Source organism: Gopherus flavomarginatus, chromosome 3, assembly GCF_025201925.1.
Source record: "Gopherus flavomarginatus isolate rGopFla2 chromosome 3, rGopFla2.mat.asm, whole genome shotgun sequence".
Lineage (NCBI taxonomy): Eukaryota > Metazoa > Chordata > Testudines > Testudinidae > Gopherus > Gopherus flavomarginatus.
The window spans coordinates 23,865,410-23,892,202 of record NC_066619.1 but is presented as its reverse complement, the minus strand read 5'-3'; the positions used below and the strand labels follow the sequence as shown (position 1 = coordinate 23,892,202).

The 26,793-nt window shown below is 39.7% G+C and overlaps 1 protein-coding gene across 1 annotated transcript in view; it reads left to right on the top strand.

The window, feature by feature from the left end:
• MTMR12 (myotubularin related protein 12) overlaps positions 1-15,798 on the top strand; it is a 76,023-nt gene extending 60,225 nt beyond the window's left edge. The window contains exons 11-16 of the mRNA XM_050944672.1: positions 3,640-3,718; positions 6,134-6,204; positions 8,143-8,315; positions 10,125-10,292; positions 11,426-11,587; positions 12,854-15,798. Of these exons, the coding sequence (XP_050800629.1) occupies positions 3,640-3,718; positions 6,134-6,204; positions 8,143-8,315; positions 10,125-10,292; positions 11,426-11,587; positions 12,854-13,426 (1,226 nt within the window). The 3' untranslated portion in view covers positions 13,427-15,798. The remainder of the gene's footprint in view (positions 1-3,639; positions 3,719-6,133; positions 6,205-8,142; positions 8,316-10,124; positions 10,293-11,425; positions 11,588-12,853) is intronic.
• Positions 15,799-26,793: the final 10,995 nt, after the last annotated feature.

Here is a 26,793-nt window from a genome sequence, read left to right as displayed (position 1 = left end):
CTTGGACTCTTACTCAGGTGCTGCCCCTAACAGCTCTCCTGTTCGCACACACCTCTCACCAGGGTTAAATTTTTAACTCAGATTAGCTGGCCTGACTGGGGATGTGAATTAGAGACCAGGTTCTGCTTTCACTCAGGCTGGTAACCAGCCCATTTCATAGTGAGGAAAAGACACAAGATAAATTACTTCAATGCTGATAGTCCTCCATTGCCTTCCCACAGTTCTTCACATGTGCGAAGGACAGATAAGTTGTCCTGTAATTTACTGGGAAAGCAACACCAAGAACCATGGGATATGCCCCCGAAGCCCATGGGGCTTACAGCACCAGTGTGGACACAGGAATGCGGGTAGGCTTTGCAGTGTGGCTGCCTATGTATAGGCTAGGTTAACCTGGGTGCAGATCATGTGGGCTAACTCTGCAGTGAATACATAACCCTAAGTGATAGGAGCTCAAGTCCTACTGACTTAAAACTGCAAACCCTGATGGCATATAACCATTTGTTTTCTTGACTTAGGGAAGTTCAGTATATCAGAAGGTGGTGGTGACAAATATAGCATGCACTATTTATTTATCAGCTGTTGGTGATGTAATCAGAATAAAGATGTTAGTGAGATCCTAGACTTTTTTTTTTTTTTTTTTTCAATTTAGATGAACATTTTAAATGTGAAAACCTCTTGGTAGGAAAAGTATCTGAATAAAAGTCTGAAATTCTGTAACCTTTTATGCACTGAAAGCATGTCCTTGTGAGTTGGTTCTGCAGTCTTCCACTAGTCCCACTGCCCCTTCTTTCCAGTAGGCCCTCTAGTTTACCCATTAACTTCAACTAGCTAGTGTGTAGCTACTAAACATGTGATGGTCAGCTGCCACACAGGATCAGTCTGCCTCCTGGCAGTTTTTCCCCTTTGCAGCTGCTATTAGGCACCTAATCCAATTGCCTTCTGTTGCTCAGAAACCTCCTCTCCTCTACAGTTGCCATTAATTTCCCCCCTGTATAGTCAGGAGAAATGGCAAAAGTTAAGGTAGCTTCCAAGCTTGAGTGAAGCCCTTGTAATTTGAAAAAAGATCTTTAAGTGGCTTAGCCACCCTTTATTTAAACATATACTGTAACTTGTTACTATTACAGTTCTATTTAAAAAGGAAGATTTAATGTATTTTAAAATATGGGGTATATGTTAAAAAAAATTACAGCTTTTTAATGAACTTCTTATTTAGTCAGCTGTAGTTTACTGAATACATGATCACACTGAACAACCATTTTGTGGTTTCTGCTTGTTCAGTGATTTCTTGCAGAGGTGTCAAAATAGTCCTAAACAGTGAACCTGTTTGACTCCCTAACTCAGTGATACTCAGGCTCAGAAGCTGCAGGTGGCTCTTTAATGTGTTCCCCACAGGCTCTTTGCATCACATAATATTAAAACACTGATTTCATTATTAACCAATCAGGATGTTTTTGCTATGTTATTAACCAATTGTAGAATACTTGGTCAGTCATATTGCTGTGAGAAGTGTGTGTGTGTGTGTGTGTGTGTGTGTGTGTATATAAAAGTAATACATATTCATATTAAATGAAATAATGAATTCACGCTAGTGTGGTTCTTTTGGGTAATGTTAATTGCTAATTTGGCTCCTGAACCACTAATGTAAGGAGTCACAGCAGTGATACTCAAACAAAATTCTTTTAACTTCTTATTGTGGCTTTTTGTTCATGGCTATTAAACAGTGTATGAAAGTTCATCTAGATTATTTTAAATATACAGTTGAATCAGTTAAGACTCTTTTATAATTCAGCTCCAAACTAAAACATCTAGATCTGAAAATGCTCTTCCACTTAATGAATTGTTTTAAGATAATAACAGTCATACAGGCAAAGTATTTCTTTTAAAGGAGTCTTATAAAGAAAATTCAGAAAAATGTGATGTCTGCCTTTCCCCCCTCTGACATATAAAAGCTTGGATTTTTATAAACATTCTGCCCCTTCTTCTTTTAGAAATATTGGGAATATATATAGGTTTGGCAGAATTCAATTTTTTTTCTAGTTTTGATTACTTATTTCATTTAAGATTTTTTTTTCTAGTTTTATTTTTCTATTTTGTTTTTACGGTTGTGCGGGCTAAGATTAGGGTTAGGGCAGTGCTGACAGTGGGGCTGACAGGGCTCCCTGTATGGCCAATGGGCCTAAGACGCCAGGATGCAAGGAGTGGGGGAGGCTGCAGTCATCTTGCCCTGGGGGAGCAGAGACTTCAGGGATGGCTCATTGAGAAGGGGGAGAGGGTGGCTTGTGTGGGCAGACCTGGTCAGTCAGGTTTGAGAGTGAACTAGGAATGGCTTGGAGTAGAGGATGAACTGATGGATTCTGCATGCTGTAGGAAAAAAGGAAGAGAATTGGAGGGATGGGAGTAGAAAAACAACCAGAGAAATTTTTTTTAAAAGGTATGGATTGAACCGAAAAGAGAACAGGGAACAGATACTAGAACACAAAAGGAAAGAACTGGGTCTGAGTATCATACATGAGAGCTATGGGAGAGAGGTAAGGGCAGGAACGAGTAAGATGTCATGGGGACAGAAAACTAGGAAGTGAATGAAGAGAGAGACTTGAAAGGGCAGGGAAGGTGTCAAGGAAGCAAAGTTCCCAATTTTAAAAAAAGAACTGTTAGGAAAGTAAAGAAGATTGAAGAGTTCTTGAGGAAGAACAAAACAAGGGATATGCAGCAGATCTCAAACTCAGAATGAGTGGCAGCAGAAACACTTGTGTGGGAGAAGCTTTTTTTTTGTTTGTTTGTGGGATGAGGTAGCCTTGAGTCCTGGAGCAAGGCCCTGGAGTCTAGTGCTCTTGCAGTGTGTATAGAGAAGATGATCAGGTGTTTTGTTTCACTTTTAGTTATATGAAATTTACAAAAATCTTAAACCCTTCTGCAAACTAGTGTCTGCTTTGGTTATGTATCTGTTGGGTCCCTGGGATTTTAGTACCTATTTGATGTAAAAGGAAGCAGTCAATTTGATACTTAATCAGCTTCAGAAAAGTTTAAACAAAAAAGGTTTAAAGTAGCTTAATGTACTGCACTTGCCTGAATCCCACTGCCAATTCTGTGGTTTTACTATTTTCTTATTTTCTTATTTCCAGTGTTGCTCTCCTCATTGCTGGGACAACTTTATTTAGAGTTCTAAATAAGCAGGTAGCCCTCATTATGTTGTTCAGCATAAAATGTGCTCTAAAAATACAGAAATTGGTATATAGAAGTTTGCTGAGAACTAACATCTCCAGTTTAATCTCCTCTTATCTCCACATAACACTCCACAAGCTTCCTTATTTGGTTTCCCTAGGAATGGACATACAGTAGGGAGTACTGGAATCCAAACTTTCTTCAGATGGTTTTAAAAATATTTTCATGAAGCTTTATAAAGGATTGTAAAACTGCTTTTTACATAGCTTTATATTTTTGGCCCAAACTAGGTGTTCACTTTTAAACAATGAACAGGTTTGATTAAATCTAACCGAAAATTCTATTCACAATTTTAAAGGAAAACTTAGTCTGTTGGATGCCTGATGTTCACTCTGGTTGACGAGGTGGTTGTTTTTATTTGACCACTGTTAATTAGCATGATGCTTGCACTCACATTCCAATTTTCTGTTTTTACAGATAACAGTACAGACTTCTGGGATACTGATGTAAAATGGTTTTCATTACTGGAGAGCACAAACTGGCTAGAAATCGTTAGGTTTGTTAATATATGTTATTTGAGTTCAGTCTTTATTAAATGAATCTCTGGTGATTTTTCTAGCTATGGTTATTGGAAAACTAGTTTTAAATCAATAATGCTTTTATATTAAATGAATTTTTGAGGATCTTTATCAAAACACTTTGATTCAGGAGTCTGAGATGCATAGAATACATAGATAATCAAAATTTCTTTTCTTTATGATCCAATATCAATAGAAAATGTACATGTGACAGCCAGAGCAGATGCACTGTAAAACAGCTGTTTGGAGGACAGAAACCTCCCAAACTCTAGTCACTAAACTTCCTCTATTGGCGGAAAGGGACTTCAGATCACCAACTGTTTCATAATCTTCATCAAGAATGGAAGAATAAACAGAAACCTAACAGGAAAGACTTCTCAAGGCCTCAGACTTCTGGGCTATAATAGAGTGCATGCCATCACATCCTGTAGACAGGGTATCTGGAGAAGAGACTTGTGGTACTGTGGACTGCATGTGTAATGGGGACACTTAAATTCCCACTTGTGCTCATGCTAATTCAGGTGAACTGGTAGGAACCATAGTGCAGATGAGTCTGGTGACTAAATTCATTTTTTTTCAGTGGTGTAGCAGTACTTGTTGCAAAGCAAACCCAACTGACCCAAGTGGTCATCCGCACTACTGGTAGCTATAGCATCAACTCCAGATCACCTGAACCAGTGATTAAAACTGTAGGTAATTTTTTGTAAGCTTTATATGTAGACAAGGCCTTAAACAAAAGAAATTCTACTGCATGTGAAGCTGGGTGTCCTGCAAAAGTCTGTCTTCAGTAGAAGATGCTAATGGAATCTGTCTCAGAAAATTTAAGTTTTTGACATGAGTTGCTGCTGCTCAGCACCAGTAAAATTGTGGAAACTGAGGTTAAGACTGCAAAGCAACAACTGGCGAAATACGCAAATTGGCAACATTTCTAACTTAAAAGCAATTTTCTATTAAAAGGAAGGTCTGAAACAGTGGGGAAAACCATGTGAGAATTTGAAATATCCAACTTCTTGGGTTTCCAAACATCTCTGATCCTGAACTCCAGAATATGGAAAACCTGTCCTGATCTCTTGAAATCTCCTCTGTAGTATCCATCTGTGTTTATAGAATTCCTTTGTCTAAAGTTGAGAAGTAAGTACGATCAGATATATAACACATTTTTCTTTATTGGAGATGGACCAAAAACTTGGAAAACAGTGACAGTGGTTGGAGACATTACCTCTAAGGATACTAAAATCCTGTTCCTCCTCCTTCCCCACCCCCTGATCTCACCCCACAACCGAAGGAGTAGTATGATACATTGTTTGCACTCTCTTCTCCTCTTTGCTGGATTGCATTTCCCCTTTCTGGGTTGCCTGTGAGGAGTTATACAAAAATTTTTCAACCTGCATGCATTAATGTGTGAGCATAACTTCTAGTGATAAACACAGTCAAACCAAATGCAAACTTCTAGCCAAATTCACATCCTCACTCTTGAAAAGAAGCAATTTCCCTTACTTGGCCCAGTTTGCTCTGCAGATTCTTGGCACTTCAGCAAGCAGTCTCTTCATTCTGGGATCCAGACTTTTGAATAAAGCAATATGACAAAATAGACACTGAAGATGAAAGTACTAATTTATGCTGGCTCATTTGCAAGAATCTCACCTCTGTGTGCCAGTGTAATAAGTCACTAACTTTAAAGATAGGTTTGAACTTACCCAAAACGTCTCCAAAATGTTTTTGTATTTCCTTTCCCTTTTTAAAAAATCCCACTTGTTCTTCCTTGGAAGAAAATACTGTCCCTAATGTGGAAAAGTTTGATTTTTATTTGCGTATTCAGAGGCTTTGGTTAATCACCATCCCCAAACTCTTACAGAAAATATTTTTCTACCTTTCAAGCTTGTTGAGGATTCCTATATTGCTCTCAATGTAAAGCATGTATAGAGTTCTGGTACTCCACAATAATAATTCTTTATAACGCGCAGTTAGAAAAAGGCCAGAAGGAAGTAAACTCTACTTGAAGGCTAGATATATTAATGTGCTATGAATGCCTACAACAGAAAGATAATTATAAACTGGAAATATAAAACTACTCTTCAAAAATGTGCACATTGGAAATCGAAAGTTTTTTGTGAAATCAGAAAACAAGAAAACTTCTGATCCCAAAGATTAAATTTAAAACATGAATTGTAATTGGATAAAATTTGAGAGAGACCATCTAAAACACAAACTCGATTTAAGGAATCTGCTCTACCCAAACTTGCTTCTGATTGGCATGGTAGTTTTTTCAGGGGAAACTAATGTAACAGATCACTGAAAATATATATGAACTGTCATAATGCTGCTTAAACTTAGCTAGTTAAAAACCACATTTGAGAATATTAGTTTTGTCTTATTTCTCCATACCACATTAGGCGATGTCTGAAAAAAGCAATAGAGGTGGCTGAATATCTGGAAGGACAGAACACAAACGTTCTCCTTGTAGGTAAGAATCTTTCATCAAGAGATGATCATATCAGATAAATCTTCTCTTTATTCCTCTCACCCACCTACCACCTTGAGAAATGTACTGAATTTAAGATACACCCTTAAATATTATATAATATATATAAGGAAGGGGAAATAATGGTAAGCAGAGTTTAAAATTCATACCCATCTGCTATATTTAATGTTGTGGCACTTCATATACAAAACTTCCATCTGTACTGCAACTGGTGTGTCCTTTATTTGAGATTTGGCATGTGTAGTCTCAGCCTGTGAGGGAATCACTTGAAGGGGGTGAAGAGGAATTATTAAAGGACTGTTACATTTGAATCAAGAGATTTTTTTTCATTAATGCTTTTTGGTCTAACAACTTTGTTTAACTTTAACTCCCTAATATAGTTATACAGACTTCTGAATAAAAGTTGGAAAGTCGAATCTATTCACTGTGTGTGTACCAGAGTTTGCTCAAATAACAACATGTTTATTTTATTGTCATTGTGAATGTTGTACAAGGGATAGTGGCTTAATTCGGCCTATGCAGAAAGGACCGAGTACGTTTATCTGGTACATGGCCATTCTGAGAATAGTTGTTGCATTTACATGCACATGTAGTCACCAGTGAGCAGTATATGATGTACAGGATCAAGCCCTAACTGTACTGTCTATAATCTAAAGCTTAGTCCATTAAATATCTGTGTATTTAATGGCAAAGTAGACTTTCCCAGACATGTTAGGTTCCTCGAATTGTGGGTCAACTCTTAAAATAACATAAACTGAGACTGGGAGCTCTGTCTTTTATATTGAAAATATTAAATGAGGGAGTTATTTGTGTTAAATAATTGAGAGAAGGTATTAGAGAGAATACAACAGTTCAAAGTATACAAATGTATTGAGTGCTAGCAAACATGCTGCATGTCTCAAAGGCATAGACAGGTATTTGCCACAAAAAGCCTGCAATCTAGTAGACAAGACAGTATGGCAGGCAAGGGGATATTACAAAGTGAAATGAATGAGGCACAATTTGGTATACACCTTGTTCCATGACTCTCTCCTTCCTCCCATGTCTCTTCCCTTTAGTTGTTCCCTTTTGCCATCTGTCCCCTCCTCATCCAGCCCTCCATCATTACCGCCTCTGTCATCTTTTTACATCATGAACGTTTGGATTGAGTGTAGGGGTTAAAGCACGTGGGGGCAAAGCAGAGTAACTACTTGGGAGAGTCCCTCAAGCATCTAGTGTTTAGTGTCTCTCTCCCTGCTGGAAAGCAGCAGAAGCCAGAATTGATACATACAAACTTTGAATACTCTTTTGAAGATCATGTTTGATATTAAGGCTTCAGTAAGTGAGCTAGAGCTGTGAACCAGCGTGGATCATCAGTGTGTCTAGTTCTGTGTAAAATACGAAATGTATGAATTGGGTTTTTTTCATAAGCTGACTAGTAAATGTATTTTTCTAGGGCAATTGTAGCTTGGCCTGACATGAGCTTTTTAGGCGTCACACTAAATTTCCTTGAATTAACAAATTGTTAAATACAATAGAGCCATTTTTGAAGGAGAGAGAGTACCAATTTATTTAAACATGGCTAATTTTTCTTAGAAAATGCAAGAGCAAGTTTTAGATGCTTAGATACCAGGATGATTTTCAGTGTGCAACAGAAGACCATGGAATCAGACCATGAAATAGAACAGTACTTACCTAAAGTTACCTATTAACATCCCTTTTTGTAAGGACACTACCAGTGCAGTGGGTATTGAGCACCTCTAAAAAGTCTCTTCCTTAGGCATCCAAGTCTAAACAAATCTTAGCAAATTTTTTCATCAAAATTATATTTCCATAAGCATCAGTCACGCCAAACTAATGTGAACAAGCATTTGAATGGTGAAGGGAGCAATATGCATTACCAATGTGACCAGTTTTTGTCTTTTCAATATTATTTTCTAGAGGAGAATGCCTCTGACCTGTGCTGTGTGATCTCCAGTCTAGTTCAAGTGATGATGGATTCACACTACAGAACAAAGTTTGGCTTTCAGAGCCTTATTCAGAAAGAGTGGGTAATGGGAGGACATTGTTTTTTGGATCGCTGCAACCATTTACGTCAAAACGACAAAGAGGAGGTATGTTTTTTGACTCTTGGTTATGTGCAGCTTCACTAAGTTTGTTCACTGTGAGGGTTGATGTTGGGTGTTTGGGCTTATGGTGTCTGCTTGGAAGATATCTTAATTGTAAATCTTGCCTTATGGATTGCAGATCCTTCATTGTCTAGTCTTTATTCCACTGGGAAATAACTTCTAAAAAGTTTACCTTGATGACGTGTTATCTTAGAATATCGCTATTCACTGGGTTACAATACACATCTTAAACAGATTAGTGTGATGATTTTTTTTTTTTTTTTAGGTAAGTATTTCATCATTCATAAACTTGCAGTACAGCATGCTCCAGAGGTGACAATTCCACCGTAAATATGCCTGTCTGATTGCACGCTTTAGAATGGAGTTCCTGTTTTTGAAGGAGGTGTAGCAAAACACTCCAGTGTTGTTTTTCTGAAATAGTAGAGAGCATAGAGTTAACTAATCAAGCAGGGGAGTGATTTGAAACATCCACAGTTTTAGGATTCCATGCAATATTGACTTTTAATATGGATTTAATTAGATCTCTGAATTGACTACCATTTAGTTTCCCCATGTAGTCTGAGTTCTAGGAATAAGCTAATGGTGTTGTTTTTTATCAGGAGAAGGGAATCTATAGCTTTTGAAACTTTTTAGCATAGCTTCCAGTGACTCTTGATCCAAACTAATCTCTAGCTTTCACTGCTAATCCAGTGGTGCTGGCAGACCTACATTTTCCTTCACAAGCTAATGCATTTCATGTCTGGTGCAAAAAGACAAATTGTTAATCTAAGATTAGCAATTGGCATAAGAAAATTTTAAACTGTATGTGTCGGCAAAGAGCAAACTATGCTTTGTCTTAGACCAGTGGTCACGAACCAGTCGATCACAATCTCTGGCCGCTAAAAGTCCGGTGGTGTAACAGGGCAGCCTCTAAGGCAGGCTCCCTGGCGGCCAGCCCCACACCACTCCCATTAGCGGCCAGCAGTGCCCTGGGGGAGGGCAGGGGTCTCCCTCTGTGCACTGCTCCTACGTGCAAGCACCACCCCCTCAGCTCCCATTGGTTGGGAACAGGGCATTGGGGCCAATGGGAGCTGCAGGGGCAGTGCCTGCAGAGAGGGGAGCCGCGTACCCCCCCCCACCCCCACCCCTGGGAGCAGGGTGGGCTGATCAGGAGCCGCCCAAGGTAAGTGCTGCCCAGAGGGAGCCCACACCCCAGCCCTGAGACCCCTCCTGGAGCCAGCACACCGTACCCACTCCTGTGCCCCTCCCCCATCCCTGGCTCCCCTCCCAGAGCCTGCACCCCTTCCTGTACCCCAACACTGCCCCAGCATGGAGCCCCCTCCTACACCCAAACTCCCTCCCAGAGTTTGCACCCGTCACCTGCTCCTGCACCCCAGCCCCCCAGGCTCAGCCTGGAGTCCCCTCACACTCTGAACCCCTCAGCCCAGAGCCCACACCCCCTTCCGGATCCCAACCCCCGTCCCAGCCCAGTGAAAATGAGTGAGGGTGGGGGAGAGCAAGTGACGGGGGGGGGAATGGAATGAAGGGGGCATCGGGGAAGGGGCTGAGTAGATCCTGGGTTTCACTTAAATTCAAAAAGGGCTGTGCGTAAAAAGGTTGGAGACCACTATCTTAGACAAAATAAGTGGGTTAAACAGTTCAACACAATTCACTATAAATCCAGATTGCTGTTTTTAGATAGGTTTGTATTTGGAGACATTCAAATTATTTAGAAGTATACCATCTGCATGATAGGCCAATATGTGGTGTCTATTTTTTTCCCCTGAAATTGATTTACCATTTCTTTTTATTTAGGCTCCTGTTTTTCTGCTCTTCTTAGATTGTGTTTGGCAGTTGGTACAACAGTATCCTCCGGCATTTGAGTTCACTGAGACTTACTTAACTGTCTTATCAGACAGTCTCTATATACCTATTTTTAGCACCTTCTTCTTCAATTCACAGCATCAAAAGGACACTAACATGGTAAGGGTGTACTTTTGGAGACATGGTGTGCTAGACAACCCTTTTGCCAACAGTTTGGATAATATTTAATAAAAATTGAGTGGCATTAGAATTAGCTACAAAATTATGTTTCCAAAAAAAATTTGAGGGCAGTGTGATCTAGATGAATGAACACAGGGTGGGGGATTTGGAGGTGTTGAGTTCTGATCCTGATTCTGCCATTGACTCGTGGCTTTGGGTAAGTCATTTCATCTCTTTGGTGTCATCAAACTGTAAAAGTCAGATACTTGAGCAGGAGTGTTAAGATTAATATCTATAAAGTTTCAAACACAGTGCTATAGATCTTTTTGTTGCTACTGTTCTATCAAAATAGGTATTTATTTATGGGAAGTTCAAGATTTTAAGAATAACTAAAGTATCTTTAAAAAATGTCTAGGGCTGTTACGGCTGTGGACTGGCTGCTCCGTATTCCACGGCCACAGAATTTACTTGCTGTAGAATTGTGCTCAAGAATGCACACTTCACTTCTTGAACATTTCGTGTAGCTCCCTTGATAGTAGAAAACCTTGAAAACATGAACCAACTGTGAATCAATGCATGTCTCTTTAAGTCTACAAACAGCCTGAAAAAATAGCTGATATGCAGTATCCCATTCATCTATCTGGAGAGTTAACTGTGATGTTTAAAATATAATTCAGTTGGCAACATTATCATTTTAGCAGACACACCTTTTAATATGCTTGTCTCACAATCCTAAACTGTCTCCCAGGTGGCACAAGCTCTGTCAGTCTCCTACTTAGCTTTTAAACCTCCAGTTTCCCTTTTGACAACCTTCAGGATGCAATTAAGGATTTTCACTGCAATAACCTGGCATGCTAAAAACTCAATAGTGAGACAGTTGAAAATAAAATGGTTAATACCAGAATAAACAGAGGTTACTATATAGACTGCATTAATTTCTATATTTAAAAACCTTTGTGTTTTTTTTTTAATTTTATCTGCGTTTACTGCAGAATCCAGGGATTTAGCTGCAGAATTGTCCAGCTTGCTGCAGAGTATATAGAGCTTTGTCTAAGATTCTGATTTCACCTTAAGCGTCTTGTGGAATTGTGTTCTTGGCCACCTCTAACTAATTGATCTATTTGTTTTGGCAGTCTGGAGAAGGCCACAGGGCACAAAGCAGCCATTTCAGGTTTCTCACAGTTTGGGATTGGTCTGTGCAGTTTGAATCTAAAGCGCAGGTTTTGCTCAACAACCCTCTTTATGTGGAGAAGCCAAAACTAGACAAAAGTCAGCGGAAAACTACACGATTCAAAGTAAGATGTTTGATCAACTTCATTCAGAAACCATAAAAATACATTTGTGCAAGTCATTTATATTTGAGACAAATATACTTGGAGCCAAAACTTACACTGTATTTAGTGAGATTTATAAGCCCACAATAGAATCTTAAGGTTTCTGAGACCTCTTCTTGCACTAGCAAGAAGCAGTTCTATTTGATCTGCCTCCTACCACTGCAAATGAATGCAGAAACACTTAGATGGAAGACCTAACCTGGGCTACTATGTATGGATCATTAATTGGCAAAAGGGTAAGTGTAGTGATAACTTCAATATATTGCTTATTGTAGTGCCAAAGCATTTATTGCCAGTCTATTTAATAGACACTGTTAGACTTGCTTTGCTGTGGTTCATGAAACATCTAATCTAAATGCATAGCTAATTTTAAATCTGATTGATTACCTTAATCTGAGTTTGATCTGGTAACTAATGGGTCTGTTAGAGTATTTTTAAAGATTGTCATGGCACCCAGGTTGTTCTTTTTATTATAGGGTAGTAAAAATTCATATAATATATACTTGGTTTCTCTCATGGCATGGCATGGTGTCTAGCTAGGAGTTTTTCATGGTAAATTTCCTCGGTCTGGGGCTGAAGCTAAACGTTCTGTTCTGTACTAAGACCACTGACTGCTCAACAAATAACTATGATGTGTATCTGGACAGCTACATCATTATACTGAGAAACTTCAATTTGGAGGCTGAACAGTGTGAAAATATAAATTTTCTTTAGTGTGCATGGGCTGCTTGAAATCAGTGCTTTACTGGAGTTGTTTTATCACTTTTAATCTCTGCAGCTCCCTAAAAGTGCTTTTAAAATCTGCTTCTTATTTTGCTGAAAAAAAGACCATGCCCCAGTGATACTGAGTTGCTATAATTGGAGATCAAATAAGATTGAATTTCAGTACAAGGCAACAAAACTAGTATAGTACTAAGTCTTATGAAACCAGGCTGACACAAACAGGGACTTTTTTTCCTCTGACTTGGTGCATTGGCTGCCTCAGTAGTTGGTATATTATAACATCGACCATATACACAGCAGACAAATGTATGGGTTAAACAATGAGAAGTTAAATAATAAACCAGCAGGGCTTTGTTTGCCAGTAGGTGTCTTAGTAATTTAGCATTATTTGAATATAACTTGTATAACGTGGCTCATTTCAGATGTTGGCTTCAATTTAGAATATAGTTCTAGAGCAGTTTACCTCAGTGCATTTATTAATTTATTTCTTTACTTTTTTTTAAGCATCAACGACAGCTTTCTTTGCCACTGACACAAACAAAATCTTCGCCAAAAAGAGGATTTTTCAGGGAGGAAACTGATCACTTTATTAAAAACATCCTGGGCAAAAGAATTAGCAAACTGATAAATTCTTCAGATGAGCTTCATAATAACTTTACAGAATTCTACGATAGCTGGCACTGTAAACCTGTTGACTTTCATGGACTTCTGCTGCCTCACATTGATGGGCCAGGAATCAAAGTTTGGACACAGCGATATTTACGATGGATTCCCGAAGCACAGCTGCTTGGCGGTGGTACAGTAGCCACTGCAACTAAAATCTTGGACATGATAGAGGAAGTTCAGAGCTTACAGAAGAAAATGGATGAAAAACATAGTCTGACAGTCCCTCAAGGCAGGGAAGCTCTTCCAATGCTGAGAAATTCTGCCCGTTTGTCATCCTTGTTTCCATTTGCTTTGCTTCAGAGACATTCTCTCAAGCCAGTTCTGCCCACCAGTACCTGGAAAGACTTGGAAGATGAGGATGACTTGGCCAAGAGAGATGATGAATTCGTTGATTTAAGTGAAGTGATTTGACATGACTCAAACTGAGAAATTAAAGTATTGGCACAAATTTCAGTGAGAGTTGTACATGTTAAACTTTAGGTTTAAATGTTATGCTGTATCCTAATGATGAAATTCTTCCCTTCAAGTGTCTGCATCTGACTTCAGCCAATATGCTAAAATCTTAACCTAGATCTTTAGCACAGAAAGAACCAGCTATCATAATTAATATTTTATATAGTCCGTGGAAAGACATCGATATACTTCCATTTCAATCTAGCAGTGTTTACTGCAGAAGATTTTACATGGGTTCGAGAGAGACACTGCTTTGTTGTGAAATGGCTGTTCTGTAATATATGTCAAGAAAAAAATGAAATATAAAATGGCTATCTGTCATAAGGAATTAAGCTATTTCTCTCTAACTTATGTCCTTGATACAAACTTCTGCATAACCACTAAGGTGATTACAACTTTATTGGAAGTAGTTAGTTAAACTGACTTTGCATAATCTTTCTCCACAAGTGGTAAACTGGGGAAAGGTGGAGAATTGTAAATACTCATATGCAAACAAGTCTAATCCTTCATTCTTTGAAGCTGAGAAAAGACCATCCATAGTACCCAGGGCTTATTCCTCTATACCTATTACGTCATAAGTTGGAATTGTGAGTTGGTCATCCGCTTCTGTTCTGATCAATTATTCCTTCTTGGCCTACAGAATTTTATTTTCCATGTGGTATTGTAATGGGCAGTTCGGCTGTTTTCAGCCATGGCTTGTGCTTAGCTTAAAGACCAGTCAGTCACAAGGGCACTTCACATCACTAGTCTTACTTCTCATACCCATCATGCAATAGAGTCCTGCTGCCATGATGTATTAAATCCTAGATGTTTGCTGCTAATAATAGATAATGGTCAGATTGAAAGTCTCAAATTTACCAGAAGAATCTCCTCTCAAATGTAGTAGGACTTCATGCTCATCTCCCAGCTTGATGCCATTTGCCTTTCGAGGCTTTTTGTAGCTTATACGTTCTCTGCTAATAGGAAAAAATAGTTTTATACCCCTACAGTAAAGCTGGACTTGTTTTATAAACTTGTGGCATACATTAATTATGAATGTGGCCTTCATGTGAAAGCTGAGTATTAGAATCCAGTTGCTGGATTTTGGCATAACAGTACCTCAGTGAAAAAGCCATATAAGAAATGCCTGTCATAAACTTCTTGCTCTATTGTGTATATTCTCATTTTTTTAATACAGATAAGTGCACTTAGTAAAATCCAAGTTTTTACTCTTTATGAAATATCATATCTACGATCATTTTGCACCCTTTAATGCCGAAAATAATCCACAAGATGGAAGTCAGTCATAAAAGCCTTTACTTTGGTGAAAGGGTTAATAATACTGTGTGTTAGGAAACTTGCATCTGATTGATCAGCTCATAGTAATCAGGAATGTTTAACTGGATTGCTAAAGAGGAGTCTTAAACTTTTGCACTGATTTATATTCCTTATGGACAGCAGATCCTCTCCCTTTTCTTGCTTCTCTAACTGTTATGAACCAAGATTGGTCTGCTAAAATGAAATACACTGATCAGGGGAAAGATGATGGAGCTGGATGCCAAACTGAAGCTTTTCAAGTCATGGTTGCCTTAAGTCTTAATAGTGAAGACTATTAAGTAATTCAAGCTTGCAATATTTTTTTTAAATACACTAGCACTACACTTATTTTCATAGTGCATATGAGCCTTCTTAAAACTAGCACTTGCCAGAACTGGCTGTCTTGCACTCACGTCTTTCAAACTATGGATTAAATTACTGTAATCGAAAATCAAGAGTCTCAAATATGTATGCAATAATCCCTCTACGAAGTAGTACAACCCATGCATTTTATGGGCAGCAGTTATCTTAGAATATAAGATTATCATTATTAGGATTTCAGATTTTTAAAACACTGCCATTGGAAACTTTAATTTTTGTTTTATAGAAAGATTATATTTGTGCTTTTGACAGTCAGATTATTCAACTGTTATGTGTTCAGTCATGAAAACTATGTATTTATGTAGGAAAATGGATGTCAAATATCTTTGTATAAAAAATTCTCAAATGGATTTATATGGAGGAGATATGTATGTGCAGGATGAGACATGGGAACACTTCTCTGTTGTAAATGTAGAGTGAATACCATTGTTATGAGTTTTTTGTTTTCTGCACTGTGGGATTGGAAATGTACTTAACTTTACAGACTTTTGGTTTTCTGTTTATACCTCAGAGTTTTTACACTGAATGCAAGTTACAAAAACTTTAACAGTTTGTATTTTTTAAATCTTCCTATTTCTCTTAAATAGACTGTTTAGAGAGTCTGTATGTCAATAAAATGTACAGACTTCTCTTTAAATAAAAGTTTAAATATATACTTTTTTGTGCTAAATACACACCAAGAAATTATTTAAAGCGCACACACACGAGTTTTTCTGTATTGACACGAGAGATGATTGTAGTGGTTAAGCTGCCTGTGCTTTTAAATGCTTTGTATGTTTGCTAAAAATGAAAGAATGAAGCTAGTGTAGAACAATGCTTGTGATTCTTATTTCTGCTTTGCCCATAGTGTACGTGATTTGTCAATTTAAATTTTGGGGGAACAAGGAGCTGCAAAATGAGTGACATCAGAATAGCATAGGAGTATGTCTTAAAAGGGAAAAACGTCCCTTCTGCAAAAGGAAACATTAGGTTCCTGTGTTGTGCTGCTTTATGATGTACAGAGATGGCTTTTTATATTGGAAACTCAACTTAGGGCTTGTCTACCCTAGAAGGCTTTGACTAAATCACTTGTGAAATTGATCTGAAGAGTCCGTGTGAAAGTGGAGTAATTGTGAGGGGAAATTTTATTTTTAGCTGCTGCTTTAGAACACCTGTTTAATGAAACACATACATTATTTCAAATAATTGATACCATGATTTCTCAGGCATGAGATCTCGCAAAGCAAATCTATTGTGAGCTCTCAAGATGGGACCCAAGAAAGCTGGAAGACCAAACTTGAAACTATTGATTTTTTTCATAAGCAAAAAATAAACAAGTGTTTTAAAAAAAAAAACCCACAAATTTAAAAAATCTTCTGTGTATTCCTTTAAATTACCTGCCTAGGATGTATTTTCTCTTAGATATGATGCAGTTTTGTGCCCCAAACCTCATCAGACTCTGAGAGTCCAGTGTCTACTGTCAGCTTTCACTAGAGCTGCATGTTAACTGCTTTAGCATTTCATGACTACATCAGATCTTAGTCAGAGCAGTGCCCTCTTCCTCATCCCACAAGTTATAAGGTTCAGTAAACTTCGTCCATTTATGACTTTGTAACAATTCCATGAACACAACCAGGAACAGCAGTCTGTGTAAGGTAAGTGCTCTTTAGGGGGTGAAACGCAGGGCTATCAAAAGATTTTAGTAACGTTGATTGCAGGCAGTTCTTTCTACATAGCGCCAAACTGCTGAAGCCTGAATTAGAAGCTCTTTTTGCATTCACATTGAAAACCCAAGCATGTAATAAGAAATTGAGTATTTTAGAAAGAAGTAAGATGCTTTTAGCATTAGGTGTCTCATGATGGCATCTACTTTTTTTTTTTTTAATTTTCTCTAGTTACTCAAGCTGACTGAGTGTGGCTCGGGAGGCTTCCCATGTCACATTTAATATTTTCTGCATGAATAGACACTTGCAGGCATCTGTCAAGAACGTTGTAAATTTCTTTGTGCTGGACTAAAAGTACCAGTATAGCTAGATCAGTCTAGATCCCCACACTAGACCATGGAGAGTGTTATTTCTTTAGTGGGCGGAAGAGGGCGAGGAGTAAACACAACCTGCAGCACTGCAGCCAGGAAACATTGCTGAAAGAAAACAGCTGCATGGTCCAGGAGAGCTGTTTCCTGCCGGAAACCAGATCTGAGGTCTATTCTTAAGACAGAAAGCAGACTTCAATAGGCCCAGCAGATACCATGGATAACACAGGTCAGTTTAGCTGATTATAAAAATGATTTACTTAAACCCATGCTTTAAGTCAGGGTTTCTCAGACAGCATTCCTTTCACTAAGGAACAGTGTTCTCTCTTCTCCCCTGATACCTTCATAAAGAGAGGAGGAATCCCGTCTTGGAACAGCTTTTATAGAAAAAAGGATGTTAAGTTATCAAAGTTCACAATTATTTGTCTTTCTTGCCAGCTCATATTACCTTTCAAAAGCATTAGCAAATTGAATATTGCTGAGTCTTGGAGGGAAATAATCCATATGCAAAAATCTGAGACGACAACTCCTTTCCCTCAATTGATTTGCTGTTTGACAAAAACACATCTCCGCCTGAGGGCCTCACCAGCCTAACACGTGCCCGTCTGCCTTTTGGTCTTGTCTTATTGCTGCTTTTATTCTCTGGAAATATATTTTGTCTAGTATATACTCACATTCTCTAGCATTACTGGGCATTTGTAGAATAATTGATTGCTTCAGTCCCTTCCATTAACACTAGTTGCTCCTGTACAAAATATCAAGGAACGGAGCCAGATTTTCAGAAGTGCTCCGCATCAAGCAACTCTCCTTTTCCCATTCTAGCCAGACTTTCAAAATAGCTCAACATATTAGCTAGGTTTTTAAAAAGAGCTCAGTACCCACTTACTTTAGTGTCTAAATGGGAGCTGAGCTCTTTTGGAAACTCTTCCTCCAAGATGCTCAAAAAATGAATAGACAGTGCACTTCACACAGTTCACATTGGCTCATAAAAGTGACTGGAATATGAGTACAAATGCTGTAACATCATACTGGCATTGAACAATCACTCAGTTGAGGTGCACTAATCCAGTTCTATAGCAAAGATTCTAAAATTTTACTTTTTTTTTTTTTTTTAATTCTCAACATGCACATTTTATCCTTCCAATAAAATAAACTAGATATTTTCTATAACATTTTACCCAGTTAGTTACATGGATTGCAAGAACAGGCGGCCAAGTAGCATTACAATAATTTGTACCAACTTCAGTGCTTGCACTCAAGTGTCTACTGCTCATGGTCTTCAGGTTAAAGAGCAATGTGAAGTGAAAACCAGACATGTTTGGCTAATTCCAGATAGCCTTTCTTCTTATTGAAGATGGCTGGGGGGAGCTTTCAAAAGCACTTAGCTTTCAAATGGAATTTGTGTTCCTAAATCCCATAGGTGCTCTTGAAAAATCTTTCTGCTATCTTGGAACAGAAAAAAAAGCTATTTAGAATCAGCCAAACATGTCTGCAATGTAAAGGGAAAACCAAGATTGTCTTTTATTTTGGTTTATAATATACATACACTCCCTATGTGCTTTTCGTTACCTCTATACGGCACAAATCATCATTCTTTCATAGCCACTTTCTTTCAAACTTAATGGAAACCACTCAGACTTGTAAAAATATGAGTTGTCTTTTTTAATACTTGGAAATTCCTATCTGAATTCTACTTATTGATTCTGAAGTCATTATGAAAATTCTAATTAACATGCAGCGAACTCAAAGTCAGCAGTAATCTATAGTCTTGTTCATTGTAATTTTTGAAAAAAATAAAATCACAAAGTGTTCAATAAATACTTCATTACACATTAAAGTGATTCCTGTACTCTCCAACTAACTTTACTGGAAACAAGCCATTTTCCTTTTCTGTTTTTGTGTTTCTAGCAGGCATTATCATACTGTTATCTTATTTATGCAGGAATGTGATGCGCAAGTAGTAGTATACTTTAAGCAAAGTATAATAGCTGCTCAAAAATGTACATCTTTATTACATCCATTTCCCTATGTTTTGATGATTTATCTGTTTGCGTATGATCCAGGGTCACAAAACAAAAGAGCACGTCTGCCACCTGGATCCTTTGCTCCTTTTATATAAAAATCCAGCCTCTTTGCTACTGACTGCTTCCTCTATGTTTGCCTGCTCCCCACTGAACTTTCCAGGTGGGTTTGCTCTCCTAGGAGAATCCTTCCTAGTATGCTTTTCTGGGAGCTATTTAACTTTGAAAGACCATTTTTTCCAGGTGATCCTCCATCCTCACTGGTTTATTTCCCCCTTGCCTCTTCTTCCTAAGGAGGTGGCCCATCCTCCCAATAGAATATAGCTATCGTGTTGTAGATAGTCAGGCTATGGTAACTAAGACAGCTGAATGGATTAAAGTACAGTCTCCCACTGCTTACTGCAGAATGGAACCCCCTAGCTCTGATCTCTGTGCTGTAATACTTAAAATAAGAACAGAAAATTGTACTGAACAAATACTTGGCAATGATGTGAATGGAAAATGCTGTAACTGTAAAATATGGTCATGATAAGAATGATCAGCAGATCCTCTCCATACATCTTTCAGTACTTTTGCTCTGTAGTGAAGAGTAACTGCAGCTGTCATGCAAAAGAGTGAGAGAGGATCTATTCTGCCTCATCAGAACCACATATTCTGGTTATGGCAAGAGCCACCTTGGGAATTTACTAAGGCCATGTCTACACTTACAGTTTTGCAGCACTGGTACTTACAGCTGTGTTCGTACAGCTGTGTAGGGCCAGCGCTGCAGTGTGGCCACATTTGCAGCACTTGCAGCGCTGTTGGGAGTGGTGCATTGTGGGCAGCTATCCCAGCATTCAAGTGGCTGCAACGTGCTTTTCAAAAGAGGGGGGTGGGGTGGAATGTGACAGAGAGCGTGGAGGAGACAGACAGAATGGATTTTTGGAGTTGACACTGTTCTCAGCTCCCTGCCTTGCAAGTTCTAAGGACTGGAAGACACAGAGTGCCTACCTTCAATCATTTTAAAAGTTCTAACTCCCTTCCCCCACTCCTCTCTCATTCACTAAATGCAAATTATGTACTTCTAAATACCCGTCAGACCAGATAAGCAACTGCTCAACACGGACTTCCCCCTCCCCATCTGCCGTGTGAGAGTGCTGTTTCTCTCTTCAAGCAAACAGCTGTGAACATTCCAAAGTAATTCCCCTGCCTGCCTTCGCTCGCTCAGCAAACAGGAGCTGTGTTTATTTTTTAAATAAGCAGTTTGGCTGAACTCCAAGCTCTCCCTTTCTTCTGGTTTGTTGTGGACAGGAATTCTGGGATACCTCCTTATACCCCGGAGGTCAATAAAAGCGCTGGTGGGCGTCCACACTTGCTGACCAGCGCTGGATCACCAGCGCTGGAATCGCTACACCCGAGGCTCGACGGGGTGTACAGCCAGCGCTGCAACCAGGGAGTTGCAGTGCTGGCCGTGCTTTGCAAGTGTGGCCACGTCCTAAGTTGCAGCGCTGTAACCCCCTCAGCAGCGCTGCAACTCTCTAGTGTAGCCATGGCCTAAGACGCAAGGGCCACCACACCTAATGTGCAAATTAATTCAAATTTTATTGTAAATAAATGTAAACAGCAATAACTGCTTGTACTTAAAGTCCATTGGGAAAATTTACCTATAAAAGGCATTCACAGCCATTAAACAGCAGACTTGGGATCTGGATGGTTTGTTGAGTGACTAATTCCAGCCCCTGACTTTCTGAGAGAGATTTATGAGCAACTTAGTGTTTTCTAAGATGGCGACCTTACTTGTGACTCAACTTGCAATTGACTATCACCTGCCATAAACAGGAATATCAGGGACTATTGAGGTAAATTAAATCCACTGTTAGAGAAACATTTAAATGTTCAAGTATTGGGCAGAGGCCCTGTGTATAGATAAGCCCCTTGGAGTTCTGCAGCTAATAATGGATTCTTGAAATGGGCTTAAATGTAATTACGATAGCCACAAAACACAGTCTGGCAGCAGGTACTAATCCTGCATATACATGTTCTATACATCAAGGTAACTACATTGTAGGAAAGGGATATTGATTGTTAAAGTTAATACACATTCCATTTTTAAACTGATAAAAACACCTTTGTTCTGAACATTTTCTCTTTCAGATACTAAACACGCAATAGTAGTATACAGTTCAATAGCATTTATCAACATGTATTTTTGGACAGGTTCCATGCCATGTTTAGGGCTTATATCCCATCCTCCGTTTCCGTTGGTGCCGAGGTTTGGTGCAGTTGGCCATTTTGAAATTTTTTTAAAATTATTTTTTGTTTGAATAGGGGGGATGTTGCTTGCTTGTGCTTATATACATTTGGTTGATTAGAGAGAAAAAAGGTTGAAAGAATAGAGTGAGACAGCTTAAAGATTAAAAAAAGAAAGCTTTGATTAGGTTTAGAGGACAAAAGGAAAGGTTATTAAACAGAAAATGTTTAGTTAGGTTTAGTAGGAGAGATGATTTTAAAGGACTAGTTTGGCATGTTATTAAAGAAAAAATGAAAAATGTAAAAAATTTATTAAATATAAAGAACACATGGCAGAAAAAAGGAATTTTATGAAGTGGAGACAGTTTAGTAAGCACATGGTAAAAAATATAAAGGTAGGTTAATAAAGAAACATTTAAAATGTTAAACATAAAGGTAGGTTAAGAAAAGAACATTGAAAAATATAAAATAGGTTAAAAGAGAGAACTTGGCAGAAAAAGGGAAAAGAGAGCCCTTTGCAAAAGGCAAAGGTAGGCAGCACATGGTTGAGTCAGAGAGAGATCTTTCCCTTGTGAGATTTCTTGAGGAAAAAGCTCCCAAGGCTCTCAACCCCTCAGGCTAGTTATCTCTGCCTTTGGGTCCGACCAATCAGATGCTGTTCTATAGCTGCATCATAGAATACATTTTCCTGAACCAATCCTATAGTCCCAAGATTTTTAAACAAGAGCCATCTCCCTCCCCTTCTCTCACTACCACCCTCTTCCCCTTTAACTGCCTTACTCTATCTAAAAAAAGAGACCCCAAACAGCTTTCCCACCATGTAGCACTTTTACATTGGTGCTTTAATAAAGGTTAAAACCATAAGCCCTTAGTAACAACCAGTTTTAAAAAGTTCTTTCCCTATGCTTTTAGTGAGGACAATTTGAAGCTGCAGCAAAAGCAGCTTTGTTAGCCAGTGAATTAGAGATAAAGAAGGCTTTACATGTCCAGAACATAGAGATAAGCAGTTTGTTTCTTTTCAAACTTTTGAAGAAAAGCAAGTAAAAATTAAGTTTTGTAAAGGAATAAACCTCTGTTTTATAATCATTTGAAAAGACAAGCCTATTTGAAGAAAGTGCCCTTTATAGGTGTTTTAATGAAAAATGAGCATGCAGAAACACCCCAGGGTTAAAACCACAGACAACCACTTTATCAAAGTAATTTATAGTAACAGAAAAAGTTTCTCCCTATGCTTTTGCTAACATAGGTTATTTTTAGTGAGGACAATTTGAAGCAGCCTTTCTACATTAGTGGATTAGAAAAGACCACTTCGAAAGACAAGCCTATCTGCAAAAACATTCCTCCATTTAACACTTTACATGTGTGTTTCAATAAAAAATGAGCATGCAGAAACACCCCAAGGTTAAACCACTGGGATGATCATGGGCTAAGCTTAAGAGCTTCCCCCGGTACTTAGTTGGAACCACCAACTGTTTTTGCGGCTGCCATTCTTCCCGGTGTCCACCAGAAAGAATTTCCTTGTACAAAAGTCCTTGGTCTATAACAAACCGGGATCGATTAGAAGAGCTGAGAGGCGGTGGGGTGCTCCGTGCCGCCGCCCAAGCTTTCTGAAGGCTGTCATCTGCTTCCTGCTCAGTCTGGAACTGTTCCCTTGAGGCTGGGGTCACCAGTTCTTCCTCAGACTGTGGACTTGGGCTTGGTCCCTCTGGAAGCGATGTAGGTGATGGGGTTGTTTTTGTTGCTGGTGAACCGCTCTTCGCTGGTGCACCTGAGGGTATTTCAGGCTCTGGCTGAGCCTTTTGGGTATGGCTGTCTGTTGCTTCTGCCAGTTGTGGCTCGCTGGCGCCCTCTGGCGTTGAGTTTGAAGATGTAGTTGCACTTGCTGGTGCTGGTTGTTGTTCCAGTTCCGGGCCTGGGACTGGAGATGCTGTGGCTGTTTCAGTGGTAGGCATGGAATCCGGGTCCACTACCTCTGTCTGGGTCTCTGGTAACACAGACGGGGCCTCTGTGGACGGTTCAGGAACAGGAATGGGTCTGGAAGCTTGCCTGGTTTGGCTACGTGTAACCATTCCCACTCTCTTGGCCCGCCTCACCTGGTTGGCCAAGTCTTCCCCCAGTAGCATGGGGATAGGATAATTGTCATAGACTGCAAAAGTCCACATTCCTGACCAGCCTTTGTACTGGACAGGCAGTTGAGCTGTAGGCAAGTCTACAGCTTGTGACATGAAGGGGTAAATTGTAACTTTGGCCTTTGGGTTGATGAATTTGGGGTCAACGAAGGATTGGTGGATAGCTGACACTTGTGCCCCCGTGTCTCTCCACGCAGTAACCTTCTTTCCGCCCACTCTCAAATTTTCCCTTCGCTCCAAGGGTATTTGAGAGGCATCCGGGCCAGGGGATCTTTGGTGTGATGGTGGTGTAATGAATTGCACTCGCATGGTGTTCTTGGGACACTTGGCCTTGATATGTCCCAGTTCATTACACTTAAAGCATCTTCCATCTGATGGGTCACTGGGCCGAGGTGAGTTACTGGAGACTGGTGAGGTTGAAGGGTAGGGTATCTGTGGCTTTACTTGGGTGGTATGTGGGGTCTTTGGCTGTCCTCGGTTGTAGGGTTTATGGTCTGTGTGCCCCCTGGGGTAATCGTTCCCCTTGACAGTAGCTTTCTTGCTTTCTGCCAGTTCCATCCATTTGGCTCCAATCTCCCCCGCCTCAGCGATATTCTTGGGGTTTCCATCTTGTATGTACCGTGTGATGTCTTCAGGAACACCATCCAAGAACTGCTCCATTTGTATGAGGAGGTTCAGTTCTTCCAAGGTTTGAATGTTGTTTCCTGTTAGCCAGGCCTCATAGTTTTTTGCAATGTAGTAGGCGTGTTTGGGAAATGACACCTCTGGTTTCCACTTTTGGGTTCTGAAGCGCCGACGGGCATGATCTGGGGTTATCCCCATCCTGTATCTGGCCTTGGTTAGAAAAAGTTTATAGTCATTTATTTGGTGCTTAGGCATTTCAGCTGCCACCTCTGCTAAAGGTCCACTGAGCTGTGACCTTAATTCTACCATGTACTGGTCTTCGGGAATGCTGTACCCAAGACAGGCTCTTTCAAAATTTTCCAAGAAGGCCTCGGTGTCATCACCTGCCTTGTAGGTGGGAAATTTCCTGTGCTGTGGAGCAATATTTGGCGCCGGGTTGTTAGGGTTGGCTGGCACATGCAGCCCAGCTTTTGCCAACTCCAGTTCATGTTTTCTCTGTTTTTCCTTCTCTTCATTCTCTTTTTGTTGTTTTTCCATTTCTCGGTGGTGGGCCACCTCTTCTTCTTCTTGCTTCCTTCTGTGGGCCAACTCTTCTTCTGCTTGTTTCCTTCGGTAGGCCACCTCTTCTTCTTCTAGTTTTCTTTTGTGTGCTGCCTCCTTGGCTGCCTCTTTGGCTGCCTGTTCTCTTTGGTAGGCTGCCTGTTTGATCTGTTCTTCTCTTTCTTTCATCTCCATCTCTTTTTGTTTTATTTCCAGTTGTCGCCTGTGTTCAGCTTCTTTGATTTGTTCTTCGGCCTCAATTTTCGCCTTAGAAGTCATGGTTCCTGTTTTCTTGTGTTGGGGTGCCCTCTGGTGTTTATCTTCTGAACTGCAGGCTCTGTTGCCTCCTGAAGTCTGCCTAGCAACAGTGCCTTTAGTTAATTTTCCTTTTCTCTCTCTAGCTAATGTTCAATGAAGGGAAACCAGAAAAACCACTTTATTTGCATGCATATAAGTGCCGGTACTTGCCTCCTAATGGGAGGGCTATTGCATGACAAAAGACCCTTAACATGCAAGCCACAAACCGCGAGAGAGAGCAGAAAAAAAAATTCTCTCTGGTTCCCTTTTAAAACCAACTGTTTCTCTCTGCTAAAAAGCCCTTAGCAGAGAAAAGAAAAATATAATATTTCTACTGGCTTCTGGGTTCTGTCTATCTCCCACCAGCTGCCACTCATGTAATAACCTTAGTCCCAGATTTGGACCTTAGCGTCCAAAATATGGGGGTTAGCATGAAAACCTCCAAGCTTAGCTACCAGCTTGGACCTGGTACCTGCTGCCACCACCCAAAAAATTAGAGTGTTTTGGGGCACTCTGGTCCCCCTGAAAAACCTTCCCTGGGGACCCCAAGACCCAAATCCCTTGAGTCTCACAACAAAGGGAAATAATCCTTTTTCCCTTCCCCCCTCCAGGTGCTCCTGGAGAGATACACAGACACAAGCTCTGTGAATCCAAACAGAGTGAATCTCCCTCTCTGTTCCCAATTCTGGAAACAAAAAGTACTTTCCTATTCCCCCAGAGGGAATGCAAAGTCAGGCTAGCAATCCAACACACAAATCTCCCCGATTCCTTCCTCCCACCAATTCCCTGGTGAGTACAGACTCAATTTCCCTGAAGTAAAGAAAAACTCCAACAGGTCTTAAAAGAAAGCTTTATATAAAAAGAAAGAAAAATAAGTACAAATGTTCTCTTTGTATTAAGATGATACAACACAGGGTTAATTGCTTAAAAGAATATTGAATAAACAGCCTTATTCCAAAAGAATACAAATCAAAGCACTTCAGCACTTATATTCATGCAAATCCCAAAGAAAAGAAACCATATAACTTACTATCTGATCTCTTTGTCCTTACACTTGGAAACAGAAGACTAGAAAGTAGAACTACTTCTCCAAAGCTCAGAGAAAGCAGGCAGCCAGAAAACAAAGACCTTAGACACTCAAATCCCTCCACCCAAAGTTGAAAAAATCCGGTTTCCTGATTGGTCCTCTGGTCAGGTGCTTCAGGTGAAAGAGACATTAACCCTTAGCTATCTGTTTATGACACAAGCCTATCTGCAAAAACATTCCTCCATTTAACACTTTACATGTGTGTTTCAATAAAAAATGAGCATGCAGAAACACCCCAAGGTTAAACCCAAAAACCCTGTAGCAAGATGAGGCCCTGAAACATAAACGTTTCTGTCAGAGGCCCAGTCTGAGGCCTGAACCAAAGTACTTCCAGGAATTGCTAAGCAAAAGCTGGGCTGTGAGCCAGAGGCAGGCCCCATTCACAGAAGTTGGTGAAAAGGGGGTTGCTAGAAGCAGGTGCATCCACACATAAGTGCTAATAAGAGGAACTTGTGCCAAGATGGCATCAGAACACTCCACAGAGATAACAAGGAACAAGCACGTGCATCTTAAAGACAGGATCAAAAGGACAGCATGATGGATAGATCTGTTTGTTTGAAACAACATGACCAAAGAAGGAGACAGCAGCCTAATGAGTTAGGGGGCTGTACCTCAATACGTCAGTAGGGCTGAGTAATCTGTCCTGTATCTGTATAACAGTAGGTCCCAAAGTGCACGTCTTTATCTGGCCTAGGGGGTCAGTGGAAAGT